Consider the following 13,947-nt stretch of genomic DNA (forward strand, 5'->3'; position numbering starts at 1 on the left):
GAAAAGCTTCTTGATTTGACATGACATGTAAAACACGAGCACAGATAATACATTTATTATAATGACTTTTATTGTAAAACATATATACATTTTATGGTTATTTTTTTCTTTACAAAATGGTATAGACCAAAGCACTTAAACCCTATATACTTCATTGACCCATGTCTCCCAGGGGTCTAATGGTCCTCTACTTTTTTCCATCCACACCAAATCTCTTTACCAAAAAAAATGCAGATCTACAAGGTCGCAATACGATGCGTTGTGAGCTTGTAGATCTGCTATTACCTCAGCTACTATGACATTCCCAGGATAGGTACGCTAGGCCGGGTTCAAGTGGTTAAGTGTGTTGGTACCAGGGTTAGCATGTTAATGTTAACCCTGTCACCAACTTGGTAAAAAGAAAAACAACAGGATCTAAGTTCTTGGCTTTGACTGATAGGCTTTGACTGCAGGGTTCCTATGGGGGCTGAGTCAGTTAGTGCACAATGTGACGCCCGGGATTTGAACCCGGGTCTCCCGTGCCGGAAGGGATACTAAAGCCAAACATCGTAAGGTGACGACCCTCCACCAAACAGATTACTTCAGACTACTTCAGACTAGCCATCTGTTGGAAAAAGTTGGCATTTAGTTCAGCACAAACTGTTTGCTGACGTTATTAATGAGGACTCATTATTACAGGCAGTGTTGCCATATTCTGTGAGAGAAATAAGCAACCAGGTGTAGAAAAACAACCCCAAAAGAAGCAACTTAGGCCACATGAGCACTTTAAACCTATATGCATAGGCTATTTGAAAATAGCAGATCTACAAGCTCACTCGCGACGCGTTGTGAGCTTGTGTCGGCTATTTTCAAAAACTCTTGCAATAAAATGTGGAATATTTGGAATATTTTTGAAACATTCTAACGACACAAATGCATATTTGAGAACCACTGCTTTAAATAATAATACAAAATTGGCTGACAGTAGGCCTACTGGCAAATATTTCTACTTGCTAAGTGCATGGAGTGGATGGCCCAGGTTTGAATTCCCCCCGTCTTCTCTCACATGTCTCCCCACCTTGCTCTGCCCTTGTTTTCCCGTCTCTCGACACTCTCCTGTCTGAAATAAAGCATAAAATACCAACAGTAAATCTAAAAGACAAAACGAAAACATCAACAACTGTTTCTACAAAAAATGGAAATAGAAAAATGGAAATAGCAGGATGGGTCCAACTGTGTCTGTCTTCATGGAATGAAGCTCTTGTAGATCAGCTATTTTTGGCCCGCGACACCTTCGTACCACAAAGTATAAACCAAGCTTACGTCGTGGACATTTTAAACACTCCCAAATGTCTCTTTAATAATCACATCAACGAATTCCTCCTCGACTCCTCGAAGCTCAAGGACAGAGTAACTGTTCCGCTGCCGAAGCTCACGCGCGGCTTGTGGACGCCCCGCCTCCCCGACGGCGTCTCGTGGTCGTTGTTGCTGTTGGTCTTGAGGCTGATGGACGAGGAGGGCGTGGAGGCGGACGACCCGCCCGTGCTGCTGGAGCGCTTCCTGGAGGCCGTGCTGTGCTTCAGCGTGGCCTTGGCGGCCACCTTGAAGGCGTGGGCGGCCGTGCAGCAGCGGACCTCCTCGATGGTGTTCCTGGAGGGCTTGAAGAGGATGATGTACACCTTGTTGGAGAAGATGCAGGCCAGCAGCCCGAAGCTGGACGACAGTATGGCGATGACCTCCACGGCCGACACGAACTTGCCGTAAGTGCTGAAGTAGGCGGGGATGAAGGAGATCCACACGATGAAGAAGATCAGCATGCTGAACGTGATGAACTTGGCCTCGGTGAAGTTCTCCGGCAGCTTGCGCGACTTGAACGCCACGAGGAAGCTGATGGCCGCCAGCAGGCACGTGTAGCCGATCAGGAAGCCCAGGGCCATCATGGAGCCCTCCTTGCAGGTGATGAAGATGATCTCGTCGATGTCGTGGTTCCTGTAGCTGGCGGGCGGCGCGTTGTACAGCCACACCACGCAGATCATCACCTGGACGAACGTGCAGAGGAACACCAGCAGGAACTGCAGGTTCAGGCCCCACCACTTGCGGTGGAGGCTGGTGGGGATCTTCGCCTCGAACACCAGGAGCACCCGGTTGGTCTTCACCAGGATGCAGGAGATGCAGAGGACAAAGCTGATGCCGAAGGCGGGCTGGCGCAGGCGGCAGGTCCAGTCCCCGGGCTCGCCGATGAAGACCAGGGAGCTGGAGAAGCAGCAGACGAGGGAGAACAGCAGGAGGTAGGACAGCTCCCGGTTGGAGGCCTTCACTATGGGCGTGTTGCGGAACTTGACGAAGACCCCGAACACGAAGGTGGTCAGGACGACCCCCAGCACGGCGAAGATGGCCAAGGCGATCCCGAACGGCTCCGTCCAGGAGAGGAACTCTATTTCTTTCAGGAAGCACGACGTGTGGTTCCCGTGAGACCAGGAGTTGTTTGGACACTTGGTGCAGACACTGGCATCTGTGTGAATGAGACAAATATCAGAATTAATGTGTTGACATTAGCAAGGTGAACACAGAGGGCACACACCTGTGTTGATGATGTGCTGGCCACAGGTAACAGTGTTGACAGGATGAGGATGAGGCCGCACAGCTCTTAGCCACGATACAAAAGGTTTATTAAAAAGAAACCAACATTTCGACTGTAAAGTCTTCCTCAGGGTTTAACAGAGAATTAATACAGCAATGCACTCATCCCTTATATAGGGACTGGGACAAAGGTGGACTCATTACATGGGAGTGTCCTCAATTAAATACAGTAAAACAAGTATCAATGATTTTTAATAATATTACAAACAGTTGAGGGTGAGAAAAACCTTTAGGAGAATTTTTTTAAAGTAGCAAAATTCCAATAATATTTTTCTAATAATATTTCTCTAAAGAAAAAAGGGAATGTGTAACAATGCAAAAAACATTAGCAAGGTGTTCATCGCTCAATAAAGAGACTAGTTTATTAGTTTTCAGCAAACTAATACATAGTATTTTTATTGAGCAAGTGAAGACAGTGTGTGGGTGTTATTAATTTAAAAAAAATCTAGTATGTGATTGCTCCACCAATGCACCTGTCGCCAGTTATAAAATTATAATAATCAGGTGTGCAATATAATATTGCTGCTAACCACTGGCAACCACGTTATAAAAGCAACAATACACTTAAGGCTGGGATATACAGTAACATGTTATACAACAGCTATGGGCATGTCACGGCAGCCGTAGTCGTGATATAATCATGACCATCTCAAGTAATATTGTTGTAAGATATAAGTTGATCATACCTTTATGGTCACTGTATTCTCCATCTGAGCACTCAGTGCATTCAAAGCAACACGTGGGCATGCTGTCAATGATGCCCTTCCTGGTGCCAGGCTCACAGTCTTCACTGCAGTTAGAGAATGGAAGCTGTAAGGTGGTAGAACACACAACATCAAGAGGAAGTTTAGTCTTTAGTCTTTGACCTTTCCCTATAAAGAATGATGCATTATATGGGACCTGATACTGCTTCAATTTAAATACAGTAGGTTGTGTCTGTAAAATATATCAATATAAATAGCCATAAATGATTGTTAGAATAATTGCGATAATATATTCTCTCCTTGAGCTTCATTCAGTTAGCCTATATTTTACCCCCCTACTGTATATGATTCAAAACTTATTTAACCTACTGGATTGGGTATCACTGTAATGGATCAAATGAATGCACAACGTGGATCATGTTGGCTTCGGTTTGAAATGACACCATTAGAAGCACTCAAATTAACCTTTATCATCAAAATAAATGAGGAAGACCGACATAAAAGTACATTTAGGATGGGATCTGACTTGACCCTGGTGTCGGGAAGGACACTGACTTGTTGACACTGTCAATAAAGTTATTTGAAGCAGATATGGCACACTGGACTGGATGTGCCACCATCGTTATTGTAGTTTGGACATAATTGCAATGACCTCTTTTCGGTCGGGGGAAAGAGAAACAACAGACATAAAACATATAGATTGTACAGTATCTTCAATTCAAATACCTCAGTACTGTATCCATTCCATAGAATCTTGGTCTTGTCAATGAAGAGCTTGGCTTCTTTTTTAGCTTGCATGCTGAAGAAGCCGACCTCCTCAAACACCACGGAGGCGTCCTCCGTAGACCTCTGCCAGTTGATAAGGGTGTAGTTTCCCATCAATTCGGCGTTCTCGTGAAAGCGCACCTTTTCCCCCATGCTGTTGGTGTAGTTCAGGTGTCTGAGCTGCTTCAGGACCTGAGCAAGAAAAATCACAATTCTGATTATAGGACCATGTGATTTTTACTCTCCTAGTAAGTAAGATACTGGGCAGTCTATTCCACTTGTATTTGAAAGGGGGAGATGTCATTCAGTAAATGAATGTCAAGCACGTTAAAGAGACGCATCACTAGTCTAGAAGTGGTAGATGTGATGTAAGGGTTTAAACCATAACCACATCAAGGAGTACAATTAGATACTACATTAAGAAATGAATGAGTATGTACTGTATTTACTTTGTTTGTGTTGCAAGACACCTTCTACTACACAGTGTGCCAAACCTTAGGACTAATATGTATTTTTGCTGCATGACCGCATGGCAAAAATCAGTTATTTTAGTAGAGTGTGTGGAATTATAAATAGGGTTTTACCTGCCACGCTTCCATTTTCTTGAAATCTGCACAGGAGTTGTTTGCAAACAGACCACGTCCAGGTGTGCATGTGAGTATGTCCTGAAGCGCCTGTGCAATCGAGTGAACCGCCACGTACACGTTGTACGAGACGCGAAGATTATTGAAGTCCAGATATGGAGTCTCAACACTCATGATGTCTTCCTCGCCCGTACACAGCGGTCTGGAGCTGGTGCTGCCGTTCTCGCTCTCCTGCAGTCTCAGGCTGTCTTCCAGATAACAGTTGAAGGTTTCTTCCCAGAACTCCCTGACAAACTCATTAGGGTGGTTTTTCTTTGGCTGGACCTGTTGCAAGAACTCCTTGAATCCGGGTATGTGGCCGGCCCTCAGGGCGAAGCCGATCGTCCCGGCCATAACGTCGAGGTACTCTGGTCTGGCGATAAGGGAAGAGGTGGACCACGCCTCGCTGGCGAGCCAGATACGATCGGTGATGTTTCTCCTGACCATCTCTTTGATTAAGGGCTCTATGTCGGGGCCACTGGCAAAAGCCACAATCACCTTGGCGGTAGAATTCTCAATGCGGTCGACCAAGGCTTGGATCTGGTGATCCTCAGAGTACTGGGAGATAAGCTCATTGAGGTCAATGCAAATGTCTCGCTCTTCCATCTCTTTCTCGAACTTTTCGATCCCCGGGCGTCCATAATCGTCATCGGAGGCCACCGCGATGACCCAGTTCCACTGGAAGTGCTCGATGATGTCTGCCATGGCGGTGGCCTGGTACTCGTCTGTTGGAATGGTTCTCATGAAGGATTTATACTGCTTCTTGTTGCTCAGCAGGCGACTCGAGGAGGCGTAGCTGATCTGCAACAGCAATGAATAAAGGAATGAAACAACGTTGTACCCAATGCATTTGAAACCCCCTGCAGTGGCATGCAACCTGAATCCAGATGGAAACAAAACATCAACTGCTCAACCAAAGAGGAATCCCCCCTTGGCCAAAGGAGATATTAGGCTTCTGGTCTTCAGGCTGGGCTACTCCCCCCGCACAGGGAGACATGATACCAGACTAGCCCCCAAAATAATCACATGGATTCAAACAAGGTCTCTCAAGGGAAACCAAACATTGCCTCTGGTTATTATTTACCAGCTGAACACAGGTGAACAGTAAGTTTTTTTTAGCCTTTATTTAACCATGCAGATTAAGAACAAATTCTTAATTACAACTGTGCATGGTCCGGCAGGCTGTAATTCATCCAGCATGCTTTAACTCATTTAGACCTGAGGCCGATTCTAAAAACACCTTCTAAATCCTGACCTAGGTTTTCTGAAAAATATTTATTCCAAGGGTTAGATACATAGCAACAAGAACCCCAAAAGGGGTTCCCGTCCTGAAAGGTATAGTTACAAATTGGGGTTCCCGCCCAATTGGTCAATAGTAGTGGACCATTGATTGACGATTGATCTCAGTTCTATGACTCACCTGAGGAATGTAGAACAGACCCAGCAAATTGGCGACGGCAGTCGAGACCGCCGATCCCGATGCTCCGACCACCGCGATGGTCGATGGGATGTGAGCGGTGCAGTTACAGAACTCGTCCAGGTTGAGGGAGTCGATCTTATTCTGAGCCACGAAGCTGAGGGTGGCCTCCAGGGCCTTTGACACAGTGTTGCAGGTGTCAAAGATCCTGTAACCCAGGGTGATGTTGGGCAGCAGGGTGCTGCTGTTGTTGATCTCGTCGATCGCAAAGATCATCGCCTGGAGCCACCGGAATCCACGGAAATTGTACCTTCAAGAGGATGCCATGAATTTAGCTGGGTCTTTGCACAAAATGGTCTGTTCAACAATTTGAAGAAAGGTTCACTTTAGAGAAAGAAAATATTTAACTACTTTCAACCAGGCATCGGGAAAGTCATTATAGGCAAAACTTTAATGTCAAAACGTTCAAGATTTTCAAAAATAGCAGATCTACAAGCTCACAACACACGGTGAGCTTGAAGATTCACCACACAACAAAGTATATTGCAAATACACTTTCAGAGTTGAATTAACCCTAACACCACCCGTACATTTAAATTAACTTTATGAACTTAAATACAAATACATTGGACATGTCATGTTTGCGTGTTTGGAATTGTAACAGCTGAAATCAATCATTTATCAATATTCCAGTATTAACCTGCGGGCCGCATTAAGTGAAGGTGGGGGCCGCATGTGGCCCCCGGGCTGCCAGTTGCCCATGTATGGCCTAAACGTTAACCGAACGCTCACATTACCTGACACACTCTGTGGATTCAGGACGCGCGGCCAGGTCTTGGTCTTTGGCGGTGACACCAAAGTGAATCGGGAAAAGCCCCCCCAGCAGGATGTCACCGGTCATCTGCGCTCTCTGGTGGGGTCCGTACGTGGAGATGACACTCGTGCAGCCCATCAGCAGCACATAATGCAGGGGGAACTTCATCTCTCAATGGTTTTCAGACGGGTTTCTTCTGTGTGAAGATGTCTTCAGCCGTAGGTCCTCCCATGAATCTGTGTGAAGATGTCTTCAGCCGTAGGTCCTGCCATGAATCTGCTTGTAGTGTCGTTGTGTGTTAGTTGTGTTCGCTCTGATGGGAATGACTAGAGGAACAGAAAACACATATATTTGGTTCAGTGTCTCATCAAATGCAGAAGATTAAAACTTCACCTTCACTGGTCTCTCTGGAAAAATGTTTATGAACTACTAGATTTTAGTGTCTGTCTGTGTTTCTGTGCTCTGTATGTCGGTCCTGGGTGTAACCTGGGCGTCGTTCAACCGTACAAGCTCAAAGTAGGCATGTGTGCCGACGATGACCTGGGGGGGTGGGGGGGGGGCCTTGCCGAATTCAGTCGGACCAACGGTTTCCGAGAACCCACTGATGTTGGTCACTGTTTGTCCGCTGGTCCACGGAGGATGCACCAAATCTATGTTTGGGGATGGGGTGGGGGGGATTCCCTGATTGGCCAACTCAACCCACCCGCTTCACTGATTGGCAGAGCTTTGTGCGCCAATATAAGCAGCCATTTTAAATGATTTCAGGGATTCCCGTATCTCCATATTTGGTTGATCGGTCGTATGGTAGTGGGTACTCTGGTAACAGGTACAATGGGTATTCTGACATCAAGTACAACAATTGCAAGGGTATTGCATAAACTGGTGGGACATACACCCAATTTGCATCGTACCCGAGTAGGCCAGTGTCCATTTCTAAATCGCTGATTGCGGTAACGGGTACCGCACAAATGTACTCTAACAATGGGGTACAGTGAGCCTACTCTGGCAACAGGGCATGCATTCCCAACTTTTATTGTTCCCAAGTTGCGTGGTCCCCAGTAGGCTGGTGCCATAGTTTTCTAAAGTTTTTGAAAGGTTTACCCTGATGTAATGACATGCCCATGGGGGGGGGGAGGCCAGAATGAGCATGAAACAGGAGTGGTCACACTCCACTGATCTTCCTTCCTGCTTAAGCCTCACGCTGTGGCCCACAGTCTCCGTTACCATGGCGACGTGTGATAACGGCTCCGCCGCATCGGGCTAATAGTCCTGGAAAAATGCTGCGGCACTTACAGCACATGTGCTAATGAAGCAAGAGCTCACATGGAGCCACACCTTCACTAAATTCAAAACTTACTTGAGTAAAAGTACAAAAGTATTGGTATTAAAATATACTTAAAGTACAAAAGTAGATTGTAGATCGGCTATTTTCAAATGGCCGAAATGAATAGGGCTGAAGTGGTTAATATATGTTTTGTAATAATAAACAAAAACAAAAAAAGTAACTATAGTAACTAAAGTTTTCAAATAATTCTAGTGGAGTAAAACTACGAAATACTCTAGTAAAGTACAAATACCTAACATTTTTCTTAAGTACAGTACTTAAGTAAGTGTGCTTAGTTACTTTCCACCACTGCACAGAGTTGTAGGCACTGTTTACTCAATTTAATATCAACTTTCCTCTTGGAGTGAAGATTGTTTTTTTTTTGTTATATTGAAATAGAATAGAATGTCAGAGTGAAGATTTTAAGAAATACTTGAAATCTAAATATAACTTTTTCAATGAAGGATACCAGGGTTCCCCATAGGAAAAGAAAACAAGAACAAAACACTCTCACAGTCTCAAAAAGTACATTCATTATTACACACTTTTAAAGCAGCGCGATGTAACTTTCCTCTTCTACCCCGGATTTGAACCAGGGTTTCCTGCTTAAATGCTGACATTTTTACCATTGAGATAATAGAGCCGGCCTGCTTGCTCAGGGGATAAATTGAATCTTTGACCATCATGTCAAAATTTGTGTCAGATCCTGTGTCTAGATGAGACATGACCTTTGACACGATCTAAATGTCTCATTAGAAGAGCAGGGAGACAATACACAACCAGCCCAATTAATACATTGGGGTGGTTGTGTATTAATATATAATATAGATAATTCATAATAAGAATTAGTTATATTGTATTAACACTTTACAATGCAGATTGGATTAGCATTTTATTCATAAAAAGAAAAGTTACATAGTGAGGTCAATTAGTTATCACACACTTTTAAATACTAATAGAAGCATTACTATGTGTGTAGCAGGACTACTGTATGTATGTGTAGTGCATATTACATAATTTGTACATCCACTGTATTCACCCCAAATTATGAGAACTCTCTGTAGCTAGTTATTATAATTAAGTATTAACACGGCTGGCTGTATCAATAATGACAAAATAATCACAAAGCCTTATCATCATCATCTGGTAAGTAAAACACCTAATAAATATCAAACTTACCCCCTGGGTTCTTGGAAATGATTCAGATATACATCTGTAGTAAAAACACAGTTTGTCTGCATCTCTGCACTTTTTCTCAAGGATCTCTCCAGCCTCTCCAGTGTGTAGAATGGATTCCTCAGACAATAGGTTGCTGGACCTATTTCTCCATGTCAATCATTAACAGAGAGAGAGAGGGGGGGGCAGGCCATTTCCTGCAGCTCATTTTCAGCCCATTCCTCCTCCTTAACCACATTAACCCTGATGTCACTATTTTGGGCAAATCTTTAAAAAAAAATGTTTTAAACATCTTCAGAACTAGCGAAATATTTCATTATTTGGTAGCCTATACAACAAAGCATATCGTTGCTGTCGGGCAGAAACCTCTTATCTCCATATTCTAACTGTTTGAATTTTTTTGTAAATTAATGATATTGTGGTTAACAAGAATGAAAAATGTGTCATTTGTCTAAAACAGGGGTTTAGATTCAAATTGTTCCCTGTCCTCAACAGTGACATACTTGTGTTCAGTTACTTTCCATCATCTAGTTAAAGTTACTCAATTAACAAGGTGCAAATATGTGAATATGCTATCTTTCACTATTTTTGTATAATGATGCTTAATTGTGTATGTAATATAACACAAATCTAATCTTAGCTAAAGACCTCCTTCCTTCCTTTAAACTTGTCCGTCTCAGTAACACAAGCTCATCCATATTTTCCAGCGTAAACATAATCAGATTTTTGTGCAACAGATTACATTGTTTGTAATTCGATTACTCTTAACCCACTGCTTGCAATCCATTAGTAGAGATTAGTCTGATTAGAAACGCTTCCAATTAAAGAGGTAAATGTCTTGATTAGCAGATTGGAAATTGTACTACATAGTAATGTTGCTCACATGCAATCTCAAAAGCATATCCATAAATGTTGTCCACTGAAATTAAACGTAAACGTTTTTCCCTTTTATTACGTGACTGTTTACTGGTTATTAGCATGTCATCTGTAATTAAAGCCATAATGTGATTTCCTGGAGACAGTGGACTGCACCTTGCCAGTTCATTTGTTTGTTCCCTCGTTACCGTCTAATGGACATCTCCTCAGCGTGTTGCTAGGCAGATGTCCAGGCTGAAAACAATGACGATTTACAACACGTCCCCCTTCACATCACTGGTCCAAAGGGGTCTCTTCCAGTTTGGAGAGGAGAGTTGTAGAACGAGGCTATGTCACACTCACGTCACATCAGTGGTGTGTTCTACCGTGTTACGCTAAATACGTAGTCTGACGTGCAGAATATCTTTTGAAGAAAAGCATAGCCTCTAACCATCAGTGGTGTAAAGTAACTAAGTACATTTACTCAAGTACTGTACTTATTTACTCAAGTACTTACTTAAGTACAATGTTGAGGTATTTTTGTTACTTTACTGGAGTATTTCCAATTGTCTGTACTTTTACTTCTAGGCCACTACATCTCAGAGTCAAATATTGTACTTTTACTCCACTAAAATGATTTGACACCTTTAGTCACTAGTTAGTTTTGTAGATTTAGATTATTAATACAAAGCATACAATAACCACTTCAGCCCAATATCCATTTTAACTCAAATCTTTGCTTCTGGGAGGTCTCTGGCACGAAATATGTTTGGATGGTATTCTGGTATAAAATATCTCCTCCATAGAACTTATATTAGCAAATCCCTCCACAGCTCTGTCTGTCTGCCTGTCTGTCTGCCTGTCTGTCTGTCTGCCTGTCTGTCTGTCTGTCTGCCTGTCTGCCTGTCTGTCTGCCTGTCTGCCTGTCTGTCTGTCTCATAGACTGTATAAATGAGATGGACAAACCCCCTCCGCTGCTTTCTACAGACCGAAAATGAAGCCGATTGTTGCAAGACTGTAGGTCCGCCATCTTTCAATACGCGTCAGAATGAGACCAGACCATTATTGGTTGGGTAGCTTGTCAATCAAGAGCGGGGGGCGGGGAATGAATGCTATTGGTTGTGTAGCTTGTCAATCAAAGCATCCCGCCCCTCCTAGAGAATAGCCTACTTTATCGTCAATTTTATAATAAATAGGACCATAATTTAGCAAAACGCATATCCTGATGATTGAAAGGAGACTTTAAACTAGCGACTGGAAGCATATAGAATTTATGACAATTTTTATTACAGTAAGAAAATCTAGTCTAAAGTTTGTCAAAAAACCCATTCACTTGCGTTAAAATAAATTCTTTCTGACACCGCAGGTCGGCGCAGGGTAAAACAGCGCCACTCTGGCCATTTTTTCGGCCTCATCGTAAATATCTAAGACTTGCCCCTTGGTCTGTCTGTCTGCCTGTCTGTCTGTCTGTCTGTCTGTCTGTCTGTCTGTCTGTCTGTCTGTCTGTCTGTCTGTCTGTCTGTCTGTCTGTCTGTCTGTCTGTCTGTCTGTCTGTCTGTCTGTCTCTCTCTCTGTCTGTCTGTCTCTCTCTCTCTCTCTCTCTCTCTCTCTCTCTCTCTCTCTCTCTCTCTCTCTCTCTCTCTCTCTCTCAGCTCTGTTCATTGTCATTTGATATTCACCAATTACGTAACAAGGCTGTGCTGCTCCAGTACGGCTTAGGAGCTTTCCTGTACCTTCCTGATGTCACTTCCTCTAATCATATATCTCAATAGAGAACATAATAGCAACTCTGAGAGTGTACAGATGGAACCAAATGAACCCATAACTCTCAGGGTTACAGCTCTGTAAGGGTCTGTTTTGTTGATCGTTCCTAACTATCAATTTAGTAATCATAAATCTGCTGCTATGCTCCACCACCTTATGTCCTACCTCAGGTACTTACTGTTACTTCACCGGATAGCTATGTGTAAAAATAGATATTATTATGGTTATTATGATCTCCGTCTTCCCCTTGCCACCCTTCTTTTTCTTCTTCCCTTTCTCTTTTATGGAAATAACAAAACGATGGAGCTTGTAAACCCATGTGATGTAGCAATAAAGTTGATTCTGAGCTGAGGATCCCCTGGAACCCGTTCAGCATCCTCTGGTGGACAAATCCACAGCTTAATAAGACAGAATATACAGTAACTAGAATTTAAACTAGCTTTCTTTGTTATGGGCATTGGCTGGCAAAATATTTACCCGAAGTACAGTACTCAAGAAAATTCACTTTGATCCACCACTGGAGATCAGTGACCGTTGTATTGCACTGATTACCAGGAGATGTGTTCTTTAGTTTTCAATCTATGAACACAATACGTTGATGCAAGGCCACGTTTATAAACAAAACGCATTGTTCAGTTTTAAAAGTTTCAGCTTTTTCAAAGTTTCTTTCTCTGTCTCAACATGAAAGTCAATGTACTGTAGTTTAAAGCGGCACTATGTAACTTCAGATCGTGTCAAAGGTCATGTCTCACCTAGACACAGGATCTGACACAGATTTTGACCTGATGCTCAAGATGCAATTTATCCTCTGAGCAAGCAGGCAGGCTCTTTTAGCTCAACGGTAAAAAACAAAGTCAGCACTTGCGCAGGAAACCGGGTTCAAATCCGAGGTAGAAGAGAAAAGTTATAGTGCTGCTTTAAATGCTGTTTATATTTTGTCTTATGTGCTGTTTTCTTTGTTATGGGCATAGTGGCTTTACCTAATAACGCCTCACCTCTTTTGAGGTCACATTCTTCTCGAGATAGTTGCGTTCTCCTCAGACTGAACTGGTCAGGGTTATTTGCTTAACCCATTAAGACCTGAGGCCGATTCTACAAATGTCTTTTTTCAGAACCTCCAGCCGACCCGCATCTCAAAATATTTTGTTCCAGGGACCCCCAGAAGCAAAGTTATATAATGTTTTGACGTGTTTTGACATTCATGGGCACAAATTAGCTTGCAGTGCGTACAATATTCTGATACCGGAAGGATCACAAGTGCCACAAGAAATGAAATGAATACATAAATATTATAAAATCTAATAATATCCTGACAACTATGTATCCTCTGGTGGACATACTGTGTTGCAACATGACTGTACATATAAGCTCACAAATGTGTTGCAACAGTCAGATTTTGCAGATCGGCTACTTTTGGCGAATATATTTAGTGTAGAGGGGGGGGAAATAGGGGCTCTATAGGATAGACCCCTGGGGGACTCCGGTAAACTGTATATAGGGTTTAATAAGTACAGTTAATGTCAGATCCTTTAAGACTTCTACTTTAATGTTCTATAATGGGTCATTTCTGGAATGCCTATGATACCGTCACTGTCAGATGTCCAAAAGTGTTGCTTTTCAGGAAATTAAAAAAATATCTAGCTGATCTACAATCTCAAAACGTATCACTTCAGGGGGAAAAAAATTGGTATATGGAGAAAAGAGGTTTCTGCTCGACAGCAATGATATGTTATTGCTTCAGATCACACTGTAGTACCTTTGTCAGATTTATGGGAAAGTTATCATTCTGATCCTGTCCTTTTCAGAAGTAGCACGTACGTCTGAAATGTAACATAATGTGTAAAAGATCAACACGGCGTAACCTGGAGCCTGGAGGCCCGCTCACA

At 43.0% G+C, this 13,947-nt stretch overlaps 1 protein-coding gene across 1 annotated transcript; it reads right to left on the reverse strand.

Moving 5' to 3' along the window:
• Positions 1-1,343: 1,343 nt before the first annotated feature.
• On the reverse strand, positions 1,344-7,110 carry casr (calcium-sensing receptor; the record flags this gene model as incomplete). The annotated part of the gene is made up of 6 exons (XM_084074361.1): positions 1,344-2,491; positions 3,306-3,429; positions 4,050-4,280; positions 4,673-5,512; positions 6,132-6,438; positions 6,926-7,110. The coding sequence occupies 6 exons, from the start codon at positions 7,108-7,110 to the stop codon at positions 1,344-1,346; spliced, it is 2,835 nt and encodes a 944-aa protein (XP_083930487.1).
• Positions 7,111-13,947: the final 6,837 nt, after the last annotated feature.

Source organism: Gymnoscopelus microlampas (assembly GCF_963454915.1).
Source record: "Gymnoscopelus microlampas genome assembly, chromosome: 12".
In the NCBI taxonomy this organism is placed as follows: Eukaryota; Metazoa; Chordata; class Actinopteri; order Myctophiformes; family Myctophidae; genus Gymnoscopelus; species Gymnoscopelus microlampas.